This window comes from Xyrauchen texanus, chromosome 43 (genome assembly GCF_025860055.1).
Source record: "Xyrauchen texanus isolate HMW12.3.18 chromosome 43, RBS_HiC_50CHRs, whole genome shotgun sequence".
In the NCBI taxonomy this organism is placed as follows: Eukaryota; Metazoa; Chordata; class Actinopteri; order Cypriniformes; family Catostomidae; genus Xyrauchen; species Xyrauchen texanus.
In genome coordinates, this window is record NC_068318.1 from 8,892,455 (window position 1) to 8,917,962 (window position 25,508).

At 36.9% G+C, this 25,508-nt stretch overlaps 1 protein-coding gene across 5 annotated transcripts in view; it reads left to right on the plus strand.

The window, feature by feature from the left end:
- Nucleotides 1-24,941, plus strand: part of LOC127635623 (polypyrimidine tract-binding protein 3-like) — a 95,402-nt gene extending 70,461 nt beyond the window's left edge. For all 5 annotated transcript variants that reach the window (XM_052115776.1, XM_052115773.1, XM_052115774.1 and 2 more), the window contains 8 exons: nucleotides 8,193-8,367; nucleotides 10,040-10,114; nucleotides 12,161-12,300; nucleotides 15,966-15,999; nucleotides 16,395-16,487; nucleotides 18,778-18,994; nucleotides 19,285-19,362; nucleotides 20,886-24,941. In XM_052115776.1, the coding sequence (XP_051971736.1) occupies nucleotides 8,193-8,367; nucleotides 10,040-10,114; nucleotides 12,161-12,300; nucleotides 15,966-15,999; nucleotides 16,395-16,487; nucleotides 18,778-18,994; nucleotides 19,285-19,362; nucleotides 20,886-21,018 (945 nt within the window). In that variant the 3' untranslated portion in view covers nucleotides 21,019-24,941. The remainder of the gene's footprint in view (nucleotides 1-8,192; nucleotides 8,368-10,039; nucleotides 10,115-12,160; nucleotides 12,301-15,965; nucleotides 16,000-16,394; nucleotides 16,488-18,777; nucleotides 18,995-19,284; nucleotides 19,363-20,885) is intronic.
- Nucleotides 24,942-25,508: the final 567 nt, after the last annotated feature.

A 25,508-nucleotide genomic window follows, 5' to 3' on the forward strand; every position in this document is an offset into this window, starting at 1 on the left:
AGCAGGGGGAGCTACTTTAAATGTATTTATAAAAAACAAAATATTAAAAAGAAACATTACAAATATTATTTTGGTAAAAATGTTTAATGTTTTAAAGATATTACTAAAGAAACTTTAAAGATATTAATATTTGTAAAAGGTTTTTATTAGGGCTGTCGATTTAACGTGTTAATTCATTGCGATTAATTTCATTAAAAATAACACGTTAAAAAATTAACGCAATTAATCGCAATGCCCCCGGACCGTAATAAGGAAGATTCCTGAGAAATGCAAGCTTGTACTACCACCTGTTTACTCTAGAGGGCAGTCATTGAAATTTCAGCTGTGTGGCAAGTGCAGTTTATTAAGTGAAGAAAACAACCAGACGGCACAAACAGACATTCGTTACGTTCTTGCGTTCAAAACATTTGATGGAGTGCAAATTCTTATGTCTTATTAATGATTAACTCTTCTGCCACAATAATGTAATGCATTTTAATTATCTGAATATATAATATATATATATATATATATATATATATATATATATATATATATATATATATATATATATATATATATATATATATATATATATATAATCATACATTTAATAGTAATTTATACCCCAAAAAATACATATTAAAAATATTTATATAAACATATTCAAAATATTATTTTGGTAATGTTTTAAAGATTTGCTTTAAAAAAAAAATTCAAGCATTTATTAATTTTGCTAAATGTTAATTATTAAATATACTGTTCATTGTTAGATCATGTTAGTTTATTATATATTAACTAATGTTAATGAACAATAGTATATAATACTTAACATTTACCAAGAATAATAAATGCTTTAATTTTTTTATTGTGAGTTCATTTTACCGAATGTGTCTTGGCTGCAAAAGCAGATAGTTGTGCATTATACCACTGGTACACGCTGTAGATATGGTTTGTTGGGAATGTGTCTGGTCTGTCCAGATCATCAGGCTGTCTATGAAGACACACGGTTTAGCTGTGGTCATCCCTCAGTGGCACGCCCTCCTAATCGCTTGCCTGTTCCCTATAATCAGAGCTTCACTATCCATCACTAGGGCGCTCTATTGGCTCATGTACCCACCAACACCTGCCTGCCATCCCCGCTCTATTTTTGCTGTTCTCATTAATTTTTTGGTGAGGAGCCAAAAATTTGTCAATGTGATGTTTTTTTCTTTTTTTTTTCTGTGTATGACAGCAAAACTAGCTCTCTGTAGACGGCACAAATCAAGCGGCCCCTGTAATTAATATGCCACCATTGAGGTTATCTAATGAATGCCAATGCAGCTCACCATGGAAAAAAAGAGCTAGCAAGTAATTACTCCTCTGGTTGGAGGTTGTTATCTATTGTACGGCTGCCATGTATTCTCACAAAGAGAGTATTTGTTAGTGTTACAGGATGGGAGGGGACAGGGTCTTTTTTGGGGGATGGGGGGGACGGTGAAGATGAAGAAAAAAAAAACAATTGTGTGCAAATGCACCCTATGTTCTAAGTGTCATGGCAGGAACCATAATTGTCACTTTATTTCGAAGAACTCCAGAATGGCTACATCCATTTACAAGCTGCACCCAATGCATATGTTAATTGGATTAATTACATGATATGCTGATTTAATAATTAAATGAATCATAATTATCTGCATCCATGAATATTTTCTGAAATTGAGTTGAGTTCAATTGAGTTCATCAATCTGTCCATAGTAGACAGGGCTGTTCTCACAGACTATGTTGCATGTGTCCATGTACACATGCATCAGGCGGACACTTTTTTGATGCATTTCACTGTGGGTGCATCATGTTTGACTAGTTTCATCATCTCTAGCAAAATCAAATAAAAACTGTGTTTTTGGGATGCTGTGTAATGTTAAATGCAAATGTACCCCTGCATTCTGTTGTGCTCCGTCTTGCGGCTTTTGAACAGCTGCTAGTTTGTGGTCTGTATAACTGTGCCTTACGTCAGTGTCCTGACAGGTGAACCGCTAATATTTGATATAACGTTGGAAAAATAATTACATTGTCATTTGCGGTGCGGATGCGGGCAGTGGAATCAATAGGCATGGGCAGACTGTGGGTCAAATAGCCAAGGCTATTTTTTTAAATGTCAAACAATGTTCATTGTTTACATTATTTTATTAACACCTTTTATGCATTTCAAATGTATTAAGTTGCCTCTGTCTGTGATTAGACATAGGGTCTACATCAGCGGTTCTCCCCCGGGGGGCCGCGGACACTCTCCCGGGGGGGGCGCGAGTAGGCTACGATGGAAGGGGAAAAAAACTGGAAAAAACATTTTTTTTGGGCACATTTTTTTATCACTAAACTACTGTCATAAAAAGTTATAGTTTTGTATATACATAACTCCTGAATAAAAATTAAAATGTGTTTGGACTGATTTAAAAAAAAAAAGTTTTGAACAAATTTCATTAAGCGAGTCATTGAGTCGTTCATTCAAACGATTCGTTCAAACGGCCGATTCATCAAGAATGAGACGGATGCTTGTGAATGGGTCATTAAATCTTTGACTCAACCGATTCGTTCACAACACTGAATCATTCAAAACATGATTGAGTATTGCTGTGAGATGCGCTAATGGCTATGCTGTGATATTTGTTTGGATTCATCGGATCTATTTTCACTGCTAAAATAGACCAAAACAGTCATTATTTCGTCTAAAATGTAAGTGACTTAATATTATTAACTTGTTTGTTGAACTGTCATATGAAATCAGTGTCACATTTTCAATCGTGAGGTGATGGTAAATTAAGTGATGGTCAATTGTCAGCTCTCTTGGTCAGATCAGGATCAGTGTGATGTATGTTGCTGAACTGTATTCAAATGTTATAAATATAAAAACACCACATTTTGAAATTTAACTGCAGTATGTCAATTTAGTTTATTTGTGTGAGACTTTAGAAAACGGCGCTCATTTGTTTGATTTCAACCTGTCTTTGCAAGTCCGCGAAACTCATATTTTGCTCCTTGCAGACAAAGTGCACGCCTTCACACAAAAACTAGACCTCTGGCATGGTATGGCGTTATATATGTGCCTCATTCCTGAGCGAGTAATTGTAAGTTTTGAGCACAGAGAACTATATTTTGCAAGCACATTGCAATAACTGTAAATAACTGAAAATAGTATGCTGTAAAATCATTCTGAACGAATTCTCCTAAAAGTGGGCTCACTTGAACAAAAAAGGGGGCCCCCTTTTAGGAGAATAATTTAATATAAATAATCAAATTTGTATCTGTAATTAGCTACAATAGCAAGTTCTGTGGTTGTCGATGAACTAATACATTTTCACATTCATTAGAATTAAAATTTTGTGTCCTGGTGTTTATTATTAATATAACAGATTCATTTATTCATGGATTTGATTCAGTGGTGGATTGTTTCAATTTCCATAGCTCCAGAGTTGTAAAGTCAAAAGTCAACATGTTTTGAAAAAGGATAGATGTAATAATTTCCAAAATTCACAACATGTTTTTATCTAACGAAATATTCGCCTCAATCCATGTTTGTTGGCGTTTAGACTTTCGAAAACATTTTCACTGTGGTGGAAAAACTTGCTGTACACAAAGCGAGGCACGCACCTTCCGGGCAGTCTAGCAGCTAATATATAATATATAGGCCTATGTATTTATATAGTCTAGCACTATTATATATTACAAAAAAGATCAGTATTATGTAGGACTATCTGCGTTCAGCTAGGCTCCATTTGATCCATATTATTTTATTTTATTCAATACATTTTTAGGGTGATGACGATATAAAATATGACGACAGACATTAGAAGCTTCATTCTAAAACCTCAATAGAAGTTTCGAATGTAAATATGACATGACATTTGGTACAGTCTAGTATGAACGGTCAGAATGACCACTATGGCCATTCTAGTAGTTACAGAATTCCGGTAGTTCTCGTGTAATTAGTGTCCTTTGGAAGATCAAAGCGTTTCTCAGCCATGACAGTATTACAAATGTCATAGACAGTAATGTCTTTGTATTGAAGGCCAAGTTTAAAATATATCTCTATAAATTCATGTGCATCCAGCTAAAATAGAGCTCCTGGCAGGATTTTGAGGGATCTCATTAATTCAGAAAAACAGAGCAAAAACTTTTTTTCCATGAAAAATTATCTCGTAATTCTGAGATAATTAAGTCAGTTAATTCAGAAAAACAGAGTAGATTTTTTTCTCTCAAGTGAATGCAATACGCTTCCGTAGATAATAGCAGGGTTTCATCAAAGGCATAGAAAACCATAACATCATAAAACTAGAAATTACTAACTCACCTGACGTTGTGGCATATTGTTGCAGTTTTCACCATTTGACTCTGTCATGTTTGATGGTGGCTAGAGAAGACATCTATCCATAAAATACATTTTTCGTCATCTTTGTGCTGCGTGGTGATTGGAGACCAACAGCCAATCACAATTGACCTTTACTTTTCCGATTGGTTGATTTTGCGGCACACTTGTAACGCTGTTGCAAGTTGAGCGTGTGTGTCAAGAGTTGAGCGCGCGTGTGTCAAGAGTTGAGCGCGTGTGTCAAGAGTTGAGCGGCGTGTGTCAAGAGTTGAGCGGGCGTGTGTCAAGAGTTGAGCACGCACAGAATTAAGAGGTTGAGCGAGAGAGAGAGAGAGAGGGACTTGACAGAGCGCAGAGAATAAATTTGTGAGAGCACCTGAGTAAACTGCGTGAGAGGGTTATTATTGCACGTTAATATGGATAATAGCAAATACATTTATTGAGCACGGAATCGTTTTTTCTTTGCTCAAACAATTTTTTTATTTGCGATTGTTAATTTCTGTTCAAAATATAATGCAATGTGCTTGCAAAATATAGTTCTCTGTGCTCAAAACTTACAATTACTCGCTCAGGAATGAGGCACATATATAAGGCCATAGCATGGCCGCATCAGTCGAGGGAACTGCGACATGTTCCCCAGCCTTGCAGACTTTATCACTGATGCAGGCACGTCACACAATTTCTCCTCCCTATTTCAATCAGCGTCTGAGCACCTGTCAGCAATGAGAAAACAATTTGCGACGTACTTTAAAGAGGATTATCGCTCTTTTGCGTGGGTTCGAGATCCGTTTGTGTGCACAGCAAACGAGTTATCAATTGATATGCAGGAACAGCTTATTGAGCTGAAGAGTGACAGTAGACTGAAGGAACTCTTTAGCTCCTGCCCTCTTTCGTCATTCTGGGCAGCATTGATGCAGGAATACCCTGAACTCTGTGACGTCGCCTTGAAGATTCTCCTTCCTTTCGCGTCGACATATTTGTGTGAGGCAGGATTCTCAAAAATGACTGCACTCAAAACGAAATACCGCAATCGTGCACAAATCGAGGATGATTTGAGGCTATGTTTATCAAACATTGAGCCAAGAATTGAGGATCTTTGCAAGGCAAAGCAGGCTCAGGTCTCACATTAACATCACCTACCAGCAAGCTTCTGTAAAAATGCAGATGATGCCTACTATTAGGCCTAGTAATAATAACAATAATAAAGCATAAATTAATATCAGAGGTCTGGTGCCAATTCCCAATTATAGCAATAGCCTAGTAATGATAATAGGCCTACTGATGATGATAATAATAATAATAATAACAACAATAAAGCATGTAACCTCATATAATTATATAGCAATAGCCTAGTAATGATGATAGGCCTACTACTACTCAAAATAATAATAATAATAATGCCTGCAAGCTCACATTAGAAGTCTGGTGCTACTGCCAATTATTATAATAATAATAATAATAATAATAATAATAACAACAACAATAAAGCATGGGGCGGGGCGGGGGGCAAAAGTTTGAGAACCCCTGATCTAAAGCATTTCTAAAAGACCTGGAGGCCGTACATAACTCGTTCTTGCACTAAAACAACAAGCACTAGACACAGCACTAATATGCAACAAATAGAGCACGTGTCTCGAGATGCAATTTGAGATGCTGAAAACACAGTAAGATGTGGCGCAACGGTCAAAAACATCCATCTAGTGCATGCTTACATAGGACAACAATTAAAAACAGCGTGGATGGATGCATAAACGTGTGTGGTGTGAATGGCCCCTTAAGTTTCTCAAAGTTACCTTACAAAAAAGTAGCATTTTGTTTCAAGTGATTGTAGGTAAATACCCTGATAGCACACATACATCACTCATCTAAATGATATATTTGTTTAAATCTGGGAGACTTTTGGCATTGTTTGCTCATCTGCAATATGTCTATAAGACACATATCAGTAAATATGTATCAGATGTCAATGACATTTATGACTTCATCTTGTTAAGATGTTTAGCAGATGTTAATTAAATTCTGATGCTTTCCATATGAAAAGTCCTAAAACAGACATCTCAGAGATGTACGTGTGCTCTCTGGGTATCCATTTCATCCAATGCTCTGTTTGTTCCCTGTGTTCTCAAGTATCCCAATACTGTTTTACTGAGTGAGAACTGCTCCAAATGATTCAGCGAATTGATTTAGACTGGTTTGCTTACATGTTTGGCTAATTCACTGAAAAGAACCGAATCAAAGAATGATTCATTAGCAAATCAGGCATCTCTAGGTATAATTCTGCTCAGCCAACAGAAGTACGGGACACCCAGTATGATTGCTGAAATATTCTCAGCAAGTTGCAAGCACCACCAGTACTCAAATAATGAATAAAATTGACCTTAAGCCTTAATAAATCCAGGCCACCATGATGCTATGGTGTCCTGGGTGGTTGCTAGGTTGTTTCTTACCGGCTCAAGTAAAAAGAGCCCACCCTGAATGTCTATGATAATCTTATCCTTACATTATGAATTGGGTCCTTCCTTCATTACAAGTCTATGAGATTTTTTCATCCACCAGATGGAAATCGTAAATCTGATCACTTAGAAAAGTATTAGCACACCTCTCCTCTTCAAGTCGCACGATGTTCAAACGATGCAGGATGCGGGACGAGTTTCTTGTAATCCCTAACACGTATGAAAAATAGTAATAGTGATGCTTGGCGTAGCAAAGACCTCTACTAAAACAATAGCCCTTACACAATTTATATATTCACTCTTCCATTGTTGTAATGGGCATTCATTACCAGGGTTCAGTTTTATGAATTGGCCCCACATGAGAAGATAATTCACATTGGCCCCACCTGAACAAACCTGCTCCAGACATATTCCACACAGAATAGACAGTTCAATAGGGAAGATTTCACACAATTCCGGAAAGCAAACTTTGTCATGTTGAGTGAATTGCTTGTTTTCTTATACTGAGCAGGTAAGTGGTATGCGGTAATTATGTGGTAATTATAGGTTTATAAGGCAGTCCCCCACACAGAGCAGCCCACTATGAAATGGGGATTATTGGTAAACTGGCCTGAGAAAGCCATTTGGGCCACCATAATTATGCCCAGGGCTACTACAGGGGACAATGTGGATGATTGGTTTGTGTATGTTTGTAAAAGTGAGAATATATATTTTTTGCCACTTTTTTTTTTCTTCTAAAATTTGAAACCAGATTAAATCTGCAATTCAACATTTTAATCTTAAACAAAGAAACGATGTCATAAATAATAATAATACTTGGTAACGGTAATTTGAAGTTTAATGGTTTGTAAGTTTATCGATTTGTTTTCGCTGTAACAAAAAGAAAATGAAGCTTCTTTCAGGACAGAATTTTTGCATTGTGACATTTAAACTCATTGTTCATTTAAATAAAACATTTAAATATAGATATTTACATAAATAAATAAATATATATTAAGTCAAGTCAAAATGTATTTATGAAGCACATTTTAAAACAACAGCAATGCTGTACAGCCTAATAAATAAAACAATTAAGAAAGTGAGATATAGGGAAAAGATTATATAATATAAGTAGATGGAATTATGGTAATTAGAATTCGGGAAAATGTGATTAATTGTCGTAAAATGATGTCACAATGCCCAGAATCTTCCTAAAAATAGCCTTCATTTTCTTTAAGCAAATTAGAATTTTGATGTGAATGAATATGACACAGACATGATCTTGACAGATTTTGTGATATTCACCCAAAAATAACCAGGACATGGTACATATAAAGGGTTTAGAAAGGGCACTGTAAACCTTCTAGTTTCCGCAAACCCCATAAATGCCATAAATTGAGAGAGGTTGACATTATAATGTAGTATCCTTGTCATGTCAGGCTTTGGATGGGCAGAACATCTACAATGGCTGCTGCACTCTGCGTGTGGAATTCTCCAAGCTGACCAGTCTGAATGTGAAATACAACAATGACAAGAGCAGGGACTTCACACGCCTTGACCTACCCTCAGGAGACGGGCAACCTGCACTGGACCCCACCATGCAGACCGCTTTTGGTAAACACACCCTTACAGATGAACAGTACATGGAATGCTGGAGGACGTTTTGTGGGTTTTACATTTGTTAAGTAGGTTGTAACAGATTAGGGCAAAGTGGAAACCCAGATACAGACATACACACACACCATCTGCTTTTACCCATGCTGTTCCTCTTGCTCTGAGGAAGTGTTTGTCGCATGGTGAAGGATGTCAGATTAATTTTTTATGGACTACGATGCATTATAAATGGCATCTAGACTTTGGGAAGCTGATTAAATATAAATGTTGTTGTTTGGAATGAAGTCGTTTTGTAGTATTTACATGCAAAATGCTGACTTATCTATTTCTGTAAAAAAAATAATTTGCGTCAAGCTTTCAAAAATATTCTTGGTTAAATACAATTTTAGTTCTGTGCCGTGCAGTCGATTACCACTGAAATCAATTTTGACTTGTTTTAACCCAGAATAGTGATTACAAAAGAATTTGTTAATTTAATCTAATTGCTTTTTAGTCAAAAAGTAGTGTAACACATTTTACATTTTTGTAATCAGATTACAGTAACTGAAATTCATTGAAATTACTTTAAAGTACATCAGGTTTTAAGATAATATTATTTATTTCTGTAAAATACATTTAAAACATAAATTATGTGAATTGTAAGGTCACTTCCTCTTAACCTGACCCATCTGTGTGTTCACGTCTGCATTTTATTGTAGTGCTATCGGTTTCTTGTATACACTCTATCAAAGGGCAAGCTTTATCGCACCTGCACACAAAGTAATGTGGGCCGGACAGCATTTGCCGAAGAGTGGATTTATTATCTGTCTGTACGTGCAAGCATGATTGTTAGAGGGGGAGGCAGATAACTGCGACTGCACATCCACCCATCTTGTTGTCTCAGATTCTGTAAATCACATGCGCTGTCTAGAGCAAGCGTTCGTGTGGATACTGATAAGCCAAGTGTGTATTGCTGTGTGTGTGTAAATCATGGCTGATTAGTTAGTGTTGGGTGCAGGCAGACATCTCAGGGGCACTATGTGACATCACCAAATACCCGCAGCTTTTATGAGACGGCCGCCATTTTCTTTCTGTCTTCTACAACAACATCCATAATGAAAATGTTTACACGGTTGTCATTAAATGATTTTTATGATTTGGATCACTACACTGCTGTGCCTGAGCTCTATGGTAGTTTACATCTCAAATAGGATGATGAAATATTTTAAACAATGGTGACACATCAAAGAACTTCGCTTCTGGGAATTCGAGATACTGCATGAGCAAACTGTGAATTACTTAATCTGCTCGAAATCAGCTCATGACAATAAAACAACGATTTAGGGAGTACAAAACAAATGTACGTGCGCCTCTTATTAATTGTGCTGTTTTACTGCTATAAAAATGATTACTAGTGGTGTTTGTTATGGTAAGCATCACTGTTACTATTGCTCATACTTTACATTTAGGGATTTGAACAAACCCCTCATTCTAGAGAGCATTTGATTGGATAAAAAAAATTGTATATGCCCCTGTGGACACGATGAGTCAATATGTCAATATTGTTTTCCCAGAAAATGGAGACTGTAAATTTAAACGTGAATATCGGCAGATTATGGCCTCATCCATTCACTCATAATCTCAGGCTATTTGTTGTTGGTAGTGACTCTTTTGTGTGTGTCTGTGTGTGCAGGGGCTCCTGGGATAATTTCGTCACCATACCATGGGGCGGCTGGTTTCGCCCCTGCTATCGGCTTTCCTCAGGCAGGTAAGTTATCACACACACACACACAGTTCAGTATTGGAGGCAGCGTTGTTTGACTCACACAAATGTTCACACTGACTAATATGTGGAAGTACAGTGTAATCACCTGAAACACTTGCCTGTCACAGCTTTAGATTGACATCAGCCAAGTGAGCCAAATGATGAGGGAATGAGCCACACACACACACACACACACACACACACACACACACACACACTAACATTGGCGTTTTAAACAGATTGAGCAATATTGTGTACTTTAAAGCTTTGCATTTAAGATAGGCTATGGATTAGTTTACCCACTGTTTTCATTTGTATGATCAATAAATACAATTTACAAGATCCTGGTATTGCATTACTCTTCAGTTACTTATTTCGTTATATGGAATCGGGGACCATTGGGTACAACATTATATAATATTATCCTAGCTATTAGCAATGTTGTAGAAATACAGTTTATTTTTTAGCTTAAGAAGTCTACATTTATTTGTGCTTAAAAACATGAAATCAAAATTGACACATTTTGTTGTGCACAATTCATCCACAAATGCATCTTACTAATGCAAAATAAGAAGAAAGAATTATTTCTAAAGACAGGTTTTCACAATCCAATAGCTTTTTTTGTAATAACTTTCTCTACCTCCTAAAACAGCTTTTATAGAGTGCAACAGTCTGGTTCTAGAAGTACAAATCCCATTAATTTTCTCCATTAGGGAATATAGTTTTAACAATAACTTTTAAAGATAAACCTTTAAAGACAGACCTACAGTGAGCTCTGAGGTTGATAAACAGTGGTCCATGCTTCTGTTGAAACCATCAGTCCACGTTATTTCAACTTTCCAAAAAATACTGTTTAATAGTGCAATTCCTGGTGAAGAACTACACTACCCATAATTCAGAAGAGAGATCCACCAATCAGAGAATCGCAAACAAACCCAGTAGTGACCACTCGCATGACGCACTGTGAATGACACAATCAAGTGTTCCTACACTCTCAAACTAGTTATATATTTAGACATATCTGAATATTTTGCGATTTACTTAAAATATATATAATATCTATACTCATAATCAACAAATGTATGTTTTAAACTAGTTTTAAATTTTTCTATTGTTTTTTTTTTATTATTCAATTGTGTCATTTGCAATGCTTCATGGGATTGTAGTTCATTCCCTCATGAAAAACTTTAAGTTTACAGTCTTATACCGTTGTCTTTTTGTTCGATAAACAAATAATCCTGTTTTAAATGAAAGTTTGTTATGTTGTGATTCACCTCAAAGCTGGTTTGTTTGGTTCATTCCAAATACCTTTGGAAAAAATAAATAGAAAAATTTCCAGAACCAAGATGGCTGAAAAAGTCAATGTCCTAAATTGAATACTAGCTTACTGTGTACTAAATCTTTCATTTTTATTTTTTGTTAGAATTGAAAGAATATGCATTATTCTATGATAAACATTCCAAAGAGCATAGAATGGAATGATAGATTATTATTATCACATGACCTAATCACTTTGAATATAAGCATACTGAAAATGTCCATACCGAGCACAGTATACATACTATATAGTAAGAGTAATATTTTGGTATGCTTTTCTGAACATAGTCATTTCTGATCACGTAACCAGGACCGCAGGGACAGGGAAAAGTACAATTGACCAATGCTGTCATAACATAGTAGGATGGATAAACCCCCCTACACTATTTCCTGTAAAATATTTTGTTTCACTCAGAAACAGAATAATTTATTTTTCACACATTAAGTATGTTGTGTTACGAATGCTGTTTCGTGTTGTCTTCAATTCACAATTTAACTGTGCTCCATTTTCACACCCTGACCTGTTCTGACTTCATTTAAACCATCCCTTCCCCAAACATGAAATACAATTTTGATTTGAGCTTCCGGTATTTATATCCCAGCATGCTTCAACATGTTGATTTAATAAAGTCTGTTTGTTGTTTATCTGATAACAAAAGCAGCAACAGGTAATGTGACCCTCCTCTCCTCTCCCCTCTTCCTCTCCCCTCTTCCTCTCCCCCCACTGGTCAGGTCTGTCTATGCAGACAATGCCTGGTGCTCTGGGGCACCTCACCATCCCCTCATCAGCAATGACCGGACGGATGGCCAGTTACGGCATGGCCCACACCATCATCCACTCTGTGCTCCTCGTCTCCAACCTCAACCCCGAAGTGAGTTTCTGTCCCCGCCCCAAACACCACCTTTCCTTCAGGGCCGGCTCACCAATTACACAACATCATTGACATACTGGTGTCAACATGAGCAAACAAACCCTTCTCACAGGAATCTGTCTTTTATAAGGCAAAAAAGTGATTGCAAGGGTTTGGGAGAGACTGACCTGACTGATTTGATATCCTTGACCCATTGAAAGCAATTGAAACAATATTTCACCCAAAATTAAAACATTTCTCATCATTTACTCACCCTCATGCCATTCCAGATGTGTATGACTATCTTATGCAGAACAAAAAAAATACTTTTAGAAGAATATTTCAGCTCTGTAGGTCAATACAATGCAAAATGAATGTTGACTAAAACTTTTGAGCTCCAAAAAGCACAAAAAGGCAGCATAAAAGTAATCCATATGACCTCAGGGGTTTAATCAATATCTTACTGCATGCGAAGAGGGCTATATGGGGCTAAGAATTGTAATGGAAAAAGTAGTTATATTTTGGTCTGTTCTCATCCAAAAACAATTGGATCGCTTCAGAAGATATGGATTAAACTACTGGATTCTTATGGATTGCTTCTATGCTGATTGTATGTGCATTTTGGAGTTTCAAAGTTCTGGTCACCATTCACTTGCATTGTATGGATCTACAGAGCTTAAATATTCTTCTAGAAATCTTCGTTTGTGTTCAGCAGAAAAAAGAAAGTCATACACATCTGGAATGGCATGAGGGTGAGTAAATGATGAGAGAATTTTAATTGGGGGGTGGTGGACTATCCCTTAAAGAAAACATTTACATTTATAGTAGTAATAGAACAATATATTTGGACCTTTTGAGATTATCAGTATTAGCTGGTAACTTCCCACTTGGCCAAAACACAAGTGTTTATCTACCAACAGCTGTGTCAATATATAACTTAGATTTGTTTTCAAATATTTTGTCAATTTTGAGTGTAAAAAAAAGTGTGTTTCATTTCAGTGTATATGTGTACATCTCATTTACTTTTAATTACATCGTCTATATAATAGCCTATATCGCATACTGTATCGGCCCGGGATTTTACATAGCAATTGTCCCAAAAGTTGGGGAGGCAGGCTGCATATCGTTGCCCCCTTCGGCATATCAGGCCGCCATGCCTCGTTCTGGCATACCGGGCATTTTTATGGTGGGCCGACGCACTTTGGGGCAGATCAGTGGTGGACTCGCCATCGGGAGAACCGGGCGGCCACCCGATGGACAGGCCGCCCCTGATCGGCACCAAATTGCGTTGGCCCACCGGGAAAATGCCCGGTATGCTAGATTACCAATCCAGCCCTGAGTACACATATGTTTGCATTTTATCAGCCATTGGTCACCCCATTCTAGTTATCCTTGTATCTGTTTATCTAGTATCGGTACTGGGTATTGAAAAACCTTAAAAATGAAGAAAAACACAAGTGATTTTGTTTCTTATTTTCACCAAGAAATTATAGGGTGTCTCAGGTCATGGTGTGGTTCCTCAGATGGTTTTTGTGCCTTATGTAGACCAAAGTGGTTTTCAAAATGATGTTTTAGTATTATAATTCACTAAAATCATGGGTTTGTCTAATGAAAGTGAGAGAAGATTTGAGTTTCACACATGACATCAGGCTGCATATTATATATACTATATATACACTCACCTAAAGGATTATTAGGAACACCATACTAATACTGTGTTTGACCCCCTTTCGCCTTCAGAACTGCCTTAATTCTACGTGGCATTGATTCAACAAGGTGCTGAAAGCATTCTTTAGAAATGTTGGCCCATATTGATAGGATAGCATCTTGCAGTTGATGGAGATTTGTGGGATGCACATCCAGGGCACGAAGCTCCCGTTCCACCACATCCCAAAGATGCTCTATTGGGTTGAGATATGGTGACTGTGGGGGCCATTTTAGTACAGTGAACTCATTGTCATGTTCAAGAAACCAATTTGAAATGATTCAAACTTTGTGACATGGTGCATTATCCTGCTGGAAGTAGCCATCAGAGGATGGGTACATGGTGGCCATAAAGGGATGGACATGGTCAGAAACAATGCTCAGGTTGGCCGTGGCATTTAAACGATGCCCAATTGGCACTAAGGGGCCTAAAGTGTGCCAAGAAAACATCCCCCACACCATTACACCACCACCACCACCAGCCTGCACAGTGGTAACAAGGCATGATAGATCCATGTTCTCATTCTGTTTACGCCAAATTCTGACTCTACCATCTGAATGTCTCAACAGAAATCGAGACTCATCAGACCAGGCAACATTTTTCCAGTCTTCAACTGTCCAATTTTGGTGAGCTCTTGCAAATTGTAGCCTCTTTTTCCTTTTTGTAGTGGAGATGAGTGGTACCCGGTGGGGTCTTCTGCTGTTGCAGCCCATCCGCCTCAAGGTTGTGTGTGTTGTGGCTTCACAAATGCTTAGCTGCATACCTCGGTTGTAACGAGTGGTTATTTCAGGCAAAGTTGCTCTTCTATCAGCTTGAATCAGTCGGCCCATTCTCCTCTGACCTCCAGCATCAACAAGGCATTTTTAGCCCACAGGACTGCCGCATACTGGATGTTTTCCCTTTTCACACCATTCTTTGTAAACCCTAGAAATGGTTGTGCGTGAAAATCCCAGTAACTGAGCAGATTGTGAAATACTCAGACCGGCCCGTCTGGCACCAACAACCATGCCATGCTCAAAATTGCTTAAATCACCTTTCTTTCCCATTCTGACATTCAGTTTGGAGTTCAGGATTGTCTTGACCAGGACCACACCCCTAAATGCATTGAAGCAACTGCCATGTGATTGGTTGATTAGATAATTGCATTAATGAGAAATTGAACAGGTGTTCCTAATAATCCTTTAGGTGAGTGTATGTGTATGTGTGTATGTGTGTATGTGTGTATGTGTGTGTGTGTGTGTGTGTGTGTGTGTGTTTTAATTATTTATAATTTATAAATTCATTACATTTGCAGAATTACAGGGTTTCCCCTCATGTAAGGTTTCTTTTTAGGTATGGTCTGATCTAAATTATTTTCACAATGTATTTTTTTGTGTAGAGTAAAACTTACTTGCAAGCCATAGTGATGTCCAGTTTGTGAGTTTCTTTTCAATGAATCTGTTGAACTGGTTTACAAATCAGTCTAAATGACACATTCGTGAATCAGTCAGTACAGTAAATATATCCAGTGCTCATAACTGGAAAAGTCATGGAACATTTTTTGAATTCATTCTAAAAAGTAATTGAACTAATTCACTGATGTTGAAATGTGAATTAAACAAACTCAAGATCTCCATAATGACTTCTACAAGTCTACTAACATACGGTGTACTAGAACAAGAAGTAACGCACATGCACAGACCTGATATTTCAAAGCTGTCTTTACTAGAAAATTATTCCATCCAGTCTTTTTTGTCTCATTACATGAGCTAATCCAAACCTATTTTCATGTTTGTTTATTTAGTCTCAGCAATTAATGTCACACGGTGCATTACTGATTTGATTCTTCTGCATTAGTGCTCAGCGTACATGTATGCGTGTTTCACAGCAGATCTCCACTTCTATCGTTTCTTTAGACAATTTTGCGCTTTTTAATTTCAAATCTTTCAAATGCTTCTTAAATTTCAATTTCAAGACACTGATAATGCTCCATCTCTTGCAGAATATATCACCACACGGACTCTTCATTTTATTTGGTAAGGACAAATGTATTACTCTTCTACATCAGATGTGCAGCCCGGATGTTTTTATGAAGGCAGTAGAGGAGAGAAAGACGATTTCCTCACAAATACACAGTCTGGAGATTATTAACAGATAGCATGTTGTATCACCTACCACATGAATGTTAGCTCAGTATGGTGCATGCACAAACACACAAGCATGCGTGCATACACACTCAGTGTGTGCCTTTTGTTATTGTCCTCTAAATTTAATAACTGTCAAATTTAGACACAGATATCCAAAAAATCCGCTGACGCCCTCTGCCTTCAATATTAAAACACCGGGATCTGCAGATAGTGTATTATTTGCTGTAAATAGTGTTTATGACCTGTTGAGCACAGATAAATATATTTCTTTCTTGTTCTTGTAGGGGTCTACGGAGATGTCCACAGAGTCAAGATTCTGTTCAATAAGAAAGAGAATGCCTTAATACAGATGGCAGATGCAACACAGGCCCAGCTTGGTGCGTCAAGAATTAAACGGAAATTATTTTTATCTCAATATATTCTCCTCATGCTTTCATCAGTCGCCTTTATTGACTGATTTTGTGTCTATATTAGATTTACAAATCACTCTGCTTGTATTGCTGGTGGATATAGTCAGGATTATAAATAAAATATCTATAGCCAGATTATGTTATGTTTTGCAACTAAATGTCTCTGTGGATATATAAACGTATGAATTCATTGGTGCAGTTCTTGCAGTGATTTGTAATAGATGATGAAATAGAGTGAGGATAAATAAAAAGAAAGCCTTCAAGTGTGAAAGCCTGCATATACATTGCATAGTTTTAGGATTTAAATGCAGGAGGAAATCCCCAAAGGGTATTGTTCAGTCCTTTTCTTTAAAAATAGCAAACATTTATGTTACAGTGAGGCTTTTACAGTGGAAGTGAATGGGGCCAATTTTTAGAGGGTTTAAAGGCAGAAATTTGAAGCTCATAATTTTATAAAAGCACTTGCATTAAATCTTCTGTTAAAACTTGTGTATTATTCGAGCTGTAAAGATGTTTATATTATCATTTGTAAAGTCATCTTAGGGTTTTAGTGTTAATTGACATTACATAGTCATGGAAACTAAGTTTTAAAATTGGCTATAACTTTACACAGAAAAGGTTAGAAAGTGATTTTATCACACTAAAATTATGTTTAGACACATACTGTTTATGTCTTGTGGCTATACTTTAGAAATAGTGAGTATTTTAAGGTTTACAGATTGGCCCCCATTCACTTCCATTATAAGTGCCTCACTGTACCCCAGATTTTTGCTTTTTTTTAATTTATTTTTTAAGAAAAGGAAGGACGAGTCAAAATTAATCTATGTGGAAATCAGTATTATGCAACAAATGCTGTTAATTTAGCTGAACTTGAATTGAACCTGGAATATTTCTTTAAGAATGGTTTTATGAACTAATAATGCAGGAATTAGCAGTGATTTTGCAGTGTAAAATTTGACAAAAGTAATATTAGCCTCCAGAGAATTTTAGTAAATCGCAATTTTTGCGAATGTTTTTTAAATCTACAGATGCGCTGTGTTTTATGCTTTTAAATACCATGCTCTCTTTGGACTGGAATATTATGGGTTAGCCCGAGATCGTAGGGCTGTTGGGAGCAGCTACAAATGAGTCAAGATCTGTACCTCGGTTTTTGTGATTTATAGAGAGGAAGTAGAGTCTCTGTATTAACTACTCGTTCAGTTTGGTTCTGTACATACTACACAAATGAAAAATTGGTTATCACAACCTGAAGGTTTCGCAAGTAAAATCATATATAGAAAGCTGTTGTAAAGATCTGAACCTGTAAATAGTGAATAAGGGTCACATTCATGAAACATAAGCAGAAAAAATGTGTGTGAATCATTTGGAGAATCGTTCAAGTATAAATGGTCACACTGAAATAATATGAAAATTATAAGTCGCATTGTAAGACATAGGTATGGTAAGTTACTCAAAAAAGTAATCCGATACAAATTACTTCTCAAAATGTGTAATCCGATTATTTAATTGAAAATGTAAACACATTAATAATTACTTTAATTTTTAGTTACTTTGAAAAACTTTTACAAACATTTTAGTTTTTCCCCTCGAGGGGTTCAAAATAATGTCCTCCTTGTTCACTGTTGCACACCTACGTCACAGACATACATATGATCATATTTAAAATGTATTCTGCATAAATGAAATTATTTTAAAAATATGTGTAACCCAGGTAATGTCAGTAGCTGTAATCTGATTACAAGAATGTGTTTCACAAATTTTTTACTTTATAATTAACTAGATTACAGTAATTACATTGTAATGGGATTATACCCGATCACACTGGTCACAATTCGTAAACTGTCGCATTTTACTAAATGTGATCATTTACATAAGTCACATTGAATGTCATAATATACAAATTATGGATTTGGATTCGCTATATATGAATTGTCACATTGAATTGAATGCAACAATATATGTGATTTACAATGCAACTAATGTACATAAATTGTTGCATTATGAAAAGAATGGATTTACGAACAATTTACACATTAGTTTTGCTCATATTTCTTGAATGTGTGTACAGAATAGGATTAAGCATTCAGGAGAGCAGTGACAACTGCATGGTGCATGGTCAAATTTATTTGTTGAAAAATATAACTCTTATGCCCTTATGCTTTGTTTTCCAAATGTAAGAAAGATCTGTTCAGTGTTGAGTTACATGATGAAAGCTTGGCCTAAACACATTTCCTGATGGGTTTTTCATGTTTTAAAGCGATGAGTCATCTGAACGGACAGCGTCTGTATGGTAAGGTGATCCGCGTCACCATCTCGAAGCACCAGACGGTGCAACTTCCCAGAGAGGGTCAGGAGGACCAGGGCCTGACCAAAGACTTCAGCGGGAGTCCTCTGCACCGCTTCAAGAAGCCCGGCTCCAAGAACTTCCAGAACATCTTCCCGCCCTCCGCCACCCTGCATCTCTCAAATATCCCGTGAGTGTCTCATATGGGGGACCGAATGTTTATTGCAATAAAGGGGGCCCAATTTTGCCATCTTTATCTAACTAAGCATTTTTTTGTTTAAATAATGCAGTTTTCAAATAAAGTAATAAGCCAGGGCTGTGCATTACAGTGAATTTACCATTTGCACTGCTGGAAGTCTTCCATCAAATCTCATTCTTTGAATTATGGTTGGCACCAGATATGGTGTTATTTTGATTTATGTTATTTTTGTCCTTTGTATACATTATATTGTTGTATCTTTCTTCCCGTCCCGCTTCCAGTCCTTCTATCACAGATGACTTTCTGAAAGACCTGTTTGCTGGTTCTGGATATGTGGTCAAGGCCTTCAAGTTTTTCGCGTAAGTTCTCTTCAACCTCTTCAAAGCTGTCTGTTGTTCTCAACCATTGTGTGATAGAGGTTAAAAAGATGAACAGTTTGTTCATAGTCTGTGTATGAATGGTCAGCTTATACCTTTTCTAACTAGACAATATGCCTGATAAGACAGGTGTTTTGTGAAAATCTGAAAAAGTAATGTTATGTCTATACTGCCTCCTGATGACAAGAGATGATTTTATGTTGACAAGGAAGAGAATGCAATAATAGACCTGTACAACAACAAGCTGTAGTGTACTTCCAGTGCCACTAGATGGTGGTAACAGTGTGTTGTAATCCACTTCCATTCCCTTTTGCTTTTTCTGCTTATGTGATCAGTTGTTATTTATAGTACACTTAATACAGGTTCAATACTCCTGGAGTTACCAAAGTTTACCTAAAGGATAATTCACCCAAAAATGAAAATTCTGTAGTCATTTACTCACCCTCATGTCATTCCAAATCAGTATGTCAGTAAAAACTAAAAGAAGTTTTAATAAATATTCCGGTCCATCTCTTTAATACTATGGCATTGATTCATATTCAAGCTTCAGAAAGGACACACAAGTATTATCTAAGTAGTCCATGCGGCTTGTCCATCATATTCAAAGCGTTTTGAAATCATACGATTTGTTTTGGTGAGAAACAACCCAAAATTAAGTCATTTTCTGTTAAAATATTGAAGTCTGTTGCACATTCACGAGAAGCGCATTCATGGTGGCTTGCGTGTTCAAGTGAGAACTTGCATTGTTTTTTGCACTAAAATCTGTTCTGATGTTTAGCCACTTCACTACATGTCTCATAATGGGTTGCCGATCTTTGTAATGAGTAAAGGTTATACATATAATAGTCTCTCGTTGGCAGACTTTTGATTATTGACAAAGTCTTGTACATTTCACATCTTATTCTGGCCACTTAGAAAGACGTCCAGTACCGTTTGACCAACATGTTAAACAACAAACCACAGTTTACTTTGTTTTAACTTGCCTTTTAGGGTCGGGTTTATCTGAAATAGTTGATACTACAATTAAACACTGCAGAATAAAAATATCAAACAGTTGCACAAAAGTATTGTTATGCAACCGGCTGTACAGAAAACATAAAAGAATTTGGACGCAATGGACGTAGGATGTATAGAATAGGGTGTAGGCTGTAGACAGTCAAATTCGTATATAACTAGTTTACTTACTGAATATTTTCTAAAGATATTTGATTCGATACCTGGCGAACTTTGTCAAATCCAACAATTAGTTCCTTGGATTTGTGCAGGCAGACTGGTAAGATCTATTGCACCCTTAAGTTCCTTAAATTGCTAAAAGCCAGTCAATCAGATTAGAGCTTGCCAGATTGATAAAGTCCTAGCCTTTGTTGTGTGCAATATGACCTCTAAGAGATATTAACAACTGATTCTTCATGAACATTTGAAACTTCATAATTAAGTTAATCTTGAGCTACAGTATTTCAGGATAAACAAGAGCCTAATTTTCACTGTCCTTATATGATTGACAGGAAGGACCGCAAGATGGCACTGATCCAACTGGGTTCGGTGGAAGAAGCCATCCAGGCTCTCATCGACCTCCACAACCACGACCTGGGAGAGAACCACCACCTGCGAGTGTCCTTCTCCAAATCCACCATCTAGTGTCCTCTTCACTACAAACCCTTTCCCCATCCTCCCCGATCCAGCCCTTCTACTAGCAGTCTGACTGTTTCCCTTAGAGAAATGAAGACTGACTGGCGAACTATTGAGAAAATTTACTGTTATTCATGTGGTAGTTGTAGAGATTTTACAAAAAGAAAAAACGAAGAAAAAAAGAATTAGAAGACTTCTGCAGAACCTTTAGATGGATTTGAGAGTGAATTTGTTTTACTCTCGAGCAACCAGGGCTGGAGATACATTGGATATCCATGACAATGTGACATATCTGGGAGCCTCCGCATTGACGAAGTAGGACTCCCTCTATAGTCTTTTGCAGGTCACCAGGTAAGAACCTTTGTTGGTGTATTACGGAAAGCCAACACAAGGAACATTCTCAAAAATGTAAAGTCAAGACTCTTTAAGATTCTTCTTCCTTGACATCTCTAAAACACCAGAGACTGACACTCCTGTTGCCCAATGGCCTTGTTAACCCTGACCTAGGTGAGGACGGAGCCTCTTCCTCTGTGCATCCCCCAAATACCTGACACCTTCATTCTCATTGGCTGTTTCAACGGAGAGCCCCACTTTGCATTTCCAGTGGGATGTGTTGGATGCACGGTCACCGTTTGAATGCCGCTGATGTCATTACAAGTGCTGCTGGAATAAAAATAAATCTGTAGCGACAGCTCCCAACCAATGGGCTTGTCCTTTTCCTCGGAGTAGCATTAAAATAAGAGTGCTATGGATTCAAGAATGAGTTAATTTGAAATTCAAGCATAGCTGTTTCAAACTTACAAACCTTTTGTTGTTTCTCGGCACTTTGATTAATTTGAATTGAAGACAGGCACAGCAGGGGATTGTTTTGGATACTCTTATCTGTTTACTGTGCAAAGATGTATAGCCAGATGGTAGGCGTTTGTGAATAGATAGAGAATGATGTTTTTTTCTTTCTTGTATAATGGAAATTTAATATTGGACAGACTGGTCTGTTGGCTTTCTGTACCTGCTACGCTGTCAGAGTACATCTGCGCACAATAGGTGTGTGTTGTCAACAGTGAGTCCAGTCAATCAGGTTCCTCAATGGAGAGACCATATAAATGAATGATCATTCTGGAAAAATTACGGCCAGCTGTCAAATCTTACTGGAACACTTCAATCAGCCACACCCAGCCTGATCGGAGGCCCCGCCTCCTCCCGAGTGAAATTCTCTGAATGTGAATGGTGTAAGCCCGTAATCTAGAAGGGAAATTGATTATTCCTCCATTCTCTTTCGTTTTTTTCTTGTTTTTCATCTTTCCACAAGGGGGAAGATGATCTTTTTTGCATTCTATCATTCCTCAGCTCTGTCCACAGGTGTGAGATTTTGCAGCAATGGGCTTGGTAGAAACAGTCATGGAGCCCATTGAGTCACAGCAAAAAAAAAAGGCGGCACTCTCTTTTGCCTTGCAGTCCCATAATGCCTCTACATCTGAGCAAACCAAATATGAAATGAAAAATTAAGACTAAATAACAAAGAGAGACTTGAAATCTGTTTGAAAACATATTGAACTGCTATCCAAGCAAATTCCTCCTAACTGAAATGGAACCTGACGAAGGGGCCGTTCATACAGAACTTGTTTTAGCATTTTGTGTGTGCAAATTGTTTTAGTGTTTGTCTATGTGTGTCAGACGGACTTTTTTGCCATTTCACTATTTTGTCAGCGTCTTTCACTGTGAGTCATGTTTTAATGATGGCGTGTCAAGGTAAAAGCCCCGTGTTTTGCTCCAATCTGTTGCACTCCGCTTAGCTGTTTTGAGCGTTAATTGAGTTTGACATTAACATGTTGCTAAGCTAATAGTGCGATATATATATATATTAAAGTATAAGCATAATTTTTAGGGCTGGTGATTTAACACATTTATTTAGAGTGTTTAACTATTTAGAAATGTTACAAAATAATGCAATTAATCATCCCCTCTGACCCGTACACAAATTTAGTCATTAAAATCCATATTTTCCTACCATCTGAGCAATTCAAATGTTTTTATGAGCTGCGTCAGCAAGGGGCATTCAGCGCATCTCAACAAACCTCACAAGCATCCTTACCACAGAATGAGAGTTACACAGGATACGTTCTTGACAGTTGGACCAAGCACAACAGAATACAGGGATCTCAAGACACTATTTACAAAGTTTCAGCAAATTTTAACTTGACACAGCTTCCTAAAAGTGCAGTGTTAATGGTGCTGAAACCAGTGAGAGGCTTCAAAAGCATCCGTCTGATACATACGTACATAAATGGACAATTAAATATAGCGCGGACTGAGCGCAAGAACGTGTTGTGAGAACAGGACAGATTGACAAACTCAATTGCAAAACGGATTGCTGTCGACTGTAGGCTTGTTCAATGATATGGGAATAAAGCCAAAATTATATTGACTAAATATATATTATTTATATTGAATTATCTTTATTTGGGGGCCTTTCTTCCAAATATTTATTTATTTGATTAATTGCATTTAATTCGATTAAAAATTTGAATCGATTGACAGCACTAATAAATTTACATAGCACACACAAATACTGGGTAAAATAGTTATAAAATTAAATTGAACCATTTTTCTATTGCTACTTTTCATTATTGAATAAAATAAGAAGTGAATTAGAATGAGCTTGTTGCAATGCGGTGCGAAGGATACATATGATGCGATACACCAATCCATGTAAGTTTGAAAAGTCAGTTTTAAGTTTCCTAATGTCATCGTGAAAGAAAGTGTGAGAGGTTAAATCTAGTGAAATGAATGTGTTTTCAAACCAAAATAAATTTATGTGGATTGTGGACGTCCTAGAATTCAGCCAATAATAGGTATCTTAGAAGGCAACCTAAGAGCTGTCTACCTTTTTGAACATCCTTCACGTCATTAGCGTGCCTGTGATGCCTTAAATGCTGTCGAGGTAGGCAGCTCACTAGGTTTTAGAACAGAACCATGGTGTGCACACACAGAAAATAAGGAGTCTTTGCAATTCGATTCTTTGTATATTTCTGCATTGGTTATGTGAGTGTGCAGTATTACTATAGTAGGGGTCTACAGTAAATATGAGTATAGGAGGTCTCCCTATTGTGTTCAAGCAAGGTGCTGACTCATTTTTGCGAAGACCTGGCTGTAATATTCCAAGGAGGGTCACCATTGACCCACTGAGTAGCATCCAATGGGAGCAGTTTCTGTGCCTGTGTGCGAAGTCCTCTGTCAATATCCATTTGAAATGTAGTCCTTCATCAAACAAATGATCATGTAAATGCAAGGCAAGGGACAGTGTCGGTTTTTATGACTGATTTCACCTAAAGCGATTCGAAACTTCGCTTTCACTTCTCAAAAGAAATTTAATTTAGTTGAAGTTTACAGTCTTAAAGCAAAACTATTCAGGTCTAAATATCTTAAGGATTGTCAAGACTTTTTGAAAGAAAAAAAGTTACTTATTTTTGGTAATTTGTTCTTTTTTATGGAAGAGGAAAAAAAAATCAAATTTTAAACCTCATCGGGTTTTTGTACCACTATAATCATTCAAGAAATCGTGGTGAAAAAAAAAAAATCATATTTACTGTGTATTTACCTAATTTTCTTATTACGTGCCTTATTATGTGTTCATAATCAAATAGGTTTTAGAAATGTTACCTAAAATATCTTATGTACTTTTTGTGGGATTGGTGAGAGGGTTTATTTGATCTTTATTTTTTTTTGTTGTGTAGCTCTAATAGATGTGTATTTTTGTGGGGACTCAGTACCATGTGGTCTTAATATGATATGAGATGTAAGTTATGATGTATGGTGCTGTGAATGCTCTTGTTAGAAAAATGAACGGTGAATTCTACAATGCTCAGAGCATGCTGTGGGTCTCTCCTCTCCCGTGTGTGTGTGTGTGTGTGTGTGTGTGTGTGTGTGTGTGTGTGTGTGTACATACAGTAAAGTATGAATCCTTGACCTGTGTACCATTGTTACATACAACCTAATTAGGCTGAAAAAGTTGTTTCTCAAACTCCCAACTTTACTGGCATAAATATATCTAGTGATCAGAGAATATGGAGGTTTGCTGCAGACAATTTTTTATGATAGAATAGAGTGAATTTATGAAAACGCTGTCTTGACCACATCAGTGATTGTTTTTTTATATTATGGATTATATTATCTAACTCCCCCTTTGATGCTTCAACATTGGACTACTTAAATGTATTTTCCAAATTGGCACTGAGAAATCTTTAGATATTTAATGCTATTTTCTGTATGCTTTGTTGAATGTAGTAGTAAAATAGTATTTTAAGTGGAAATTCAAGAACTCTAAATACAAATCTCTCATTTAGATCAGAAACAAACTAGGCCAAAGGTCAAGCAAAGTTGGGTTATTTACTTGCGCCAATGGTTAGTGCGGCGCTGACCAAACAGACCTGTGCGGCGCGAGACAAATTGACATCGTATTTAAAAGCATTGTATATACATCACTGCATTTATACATTAAT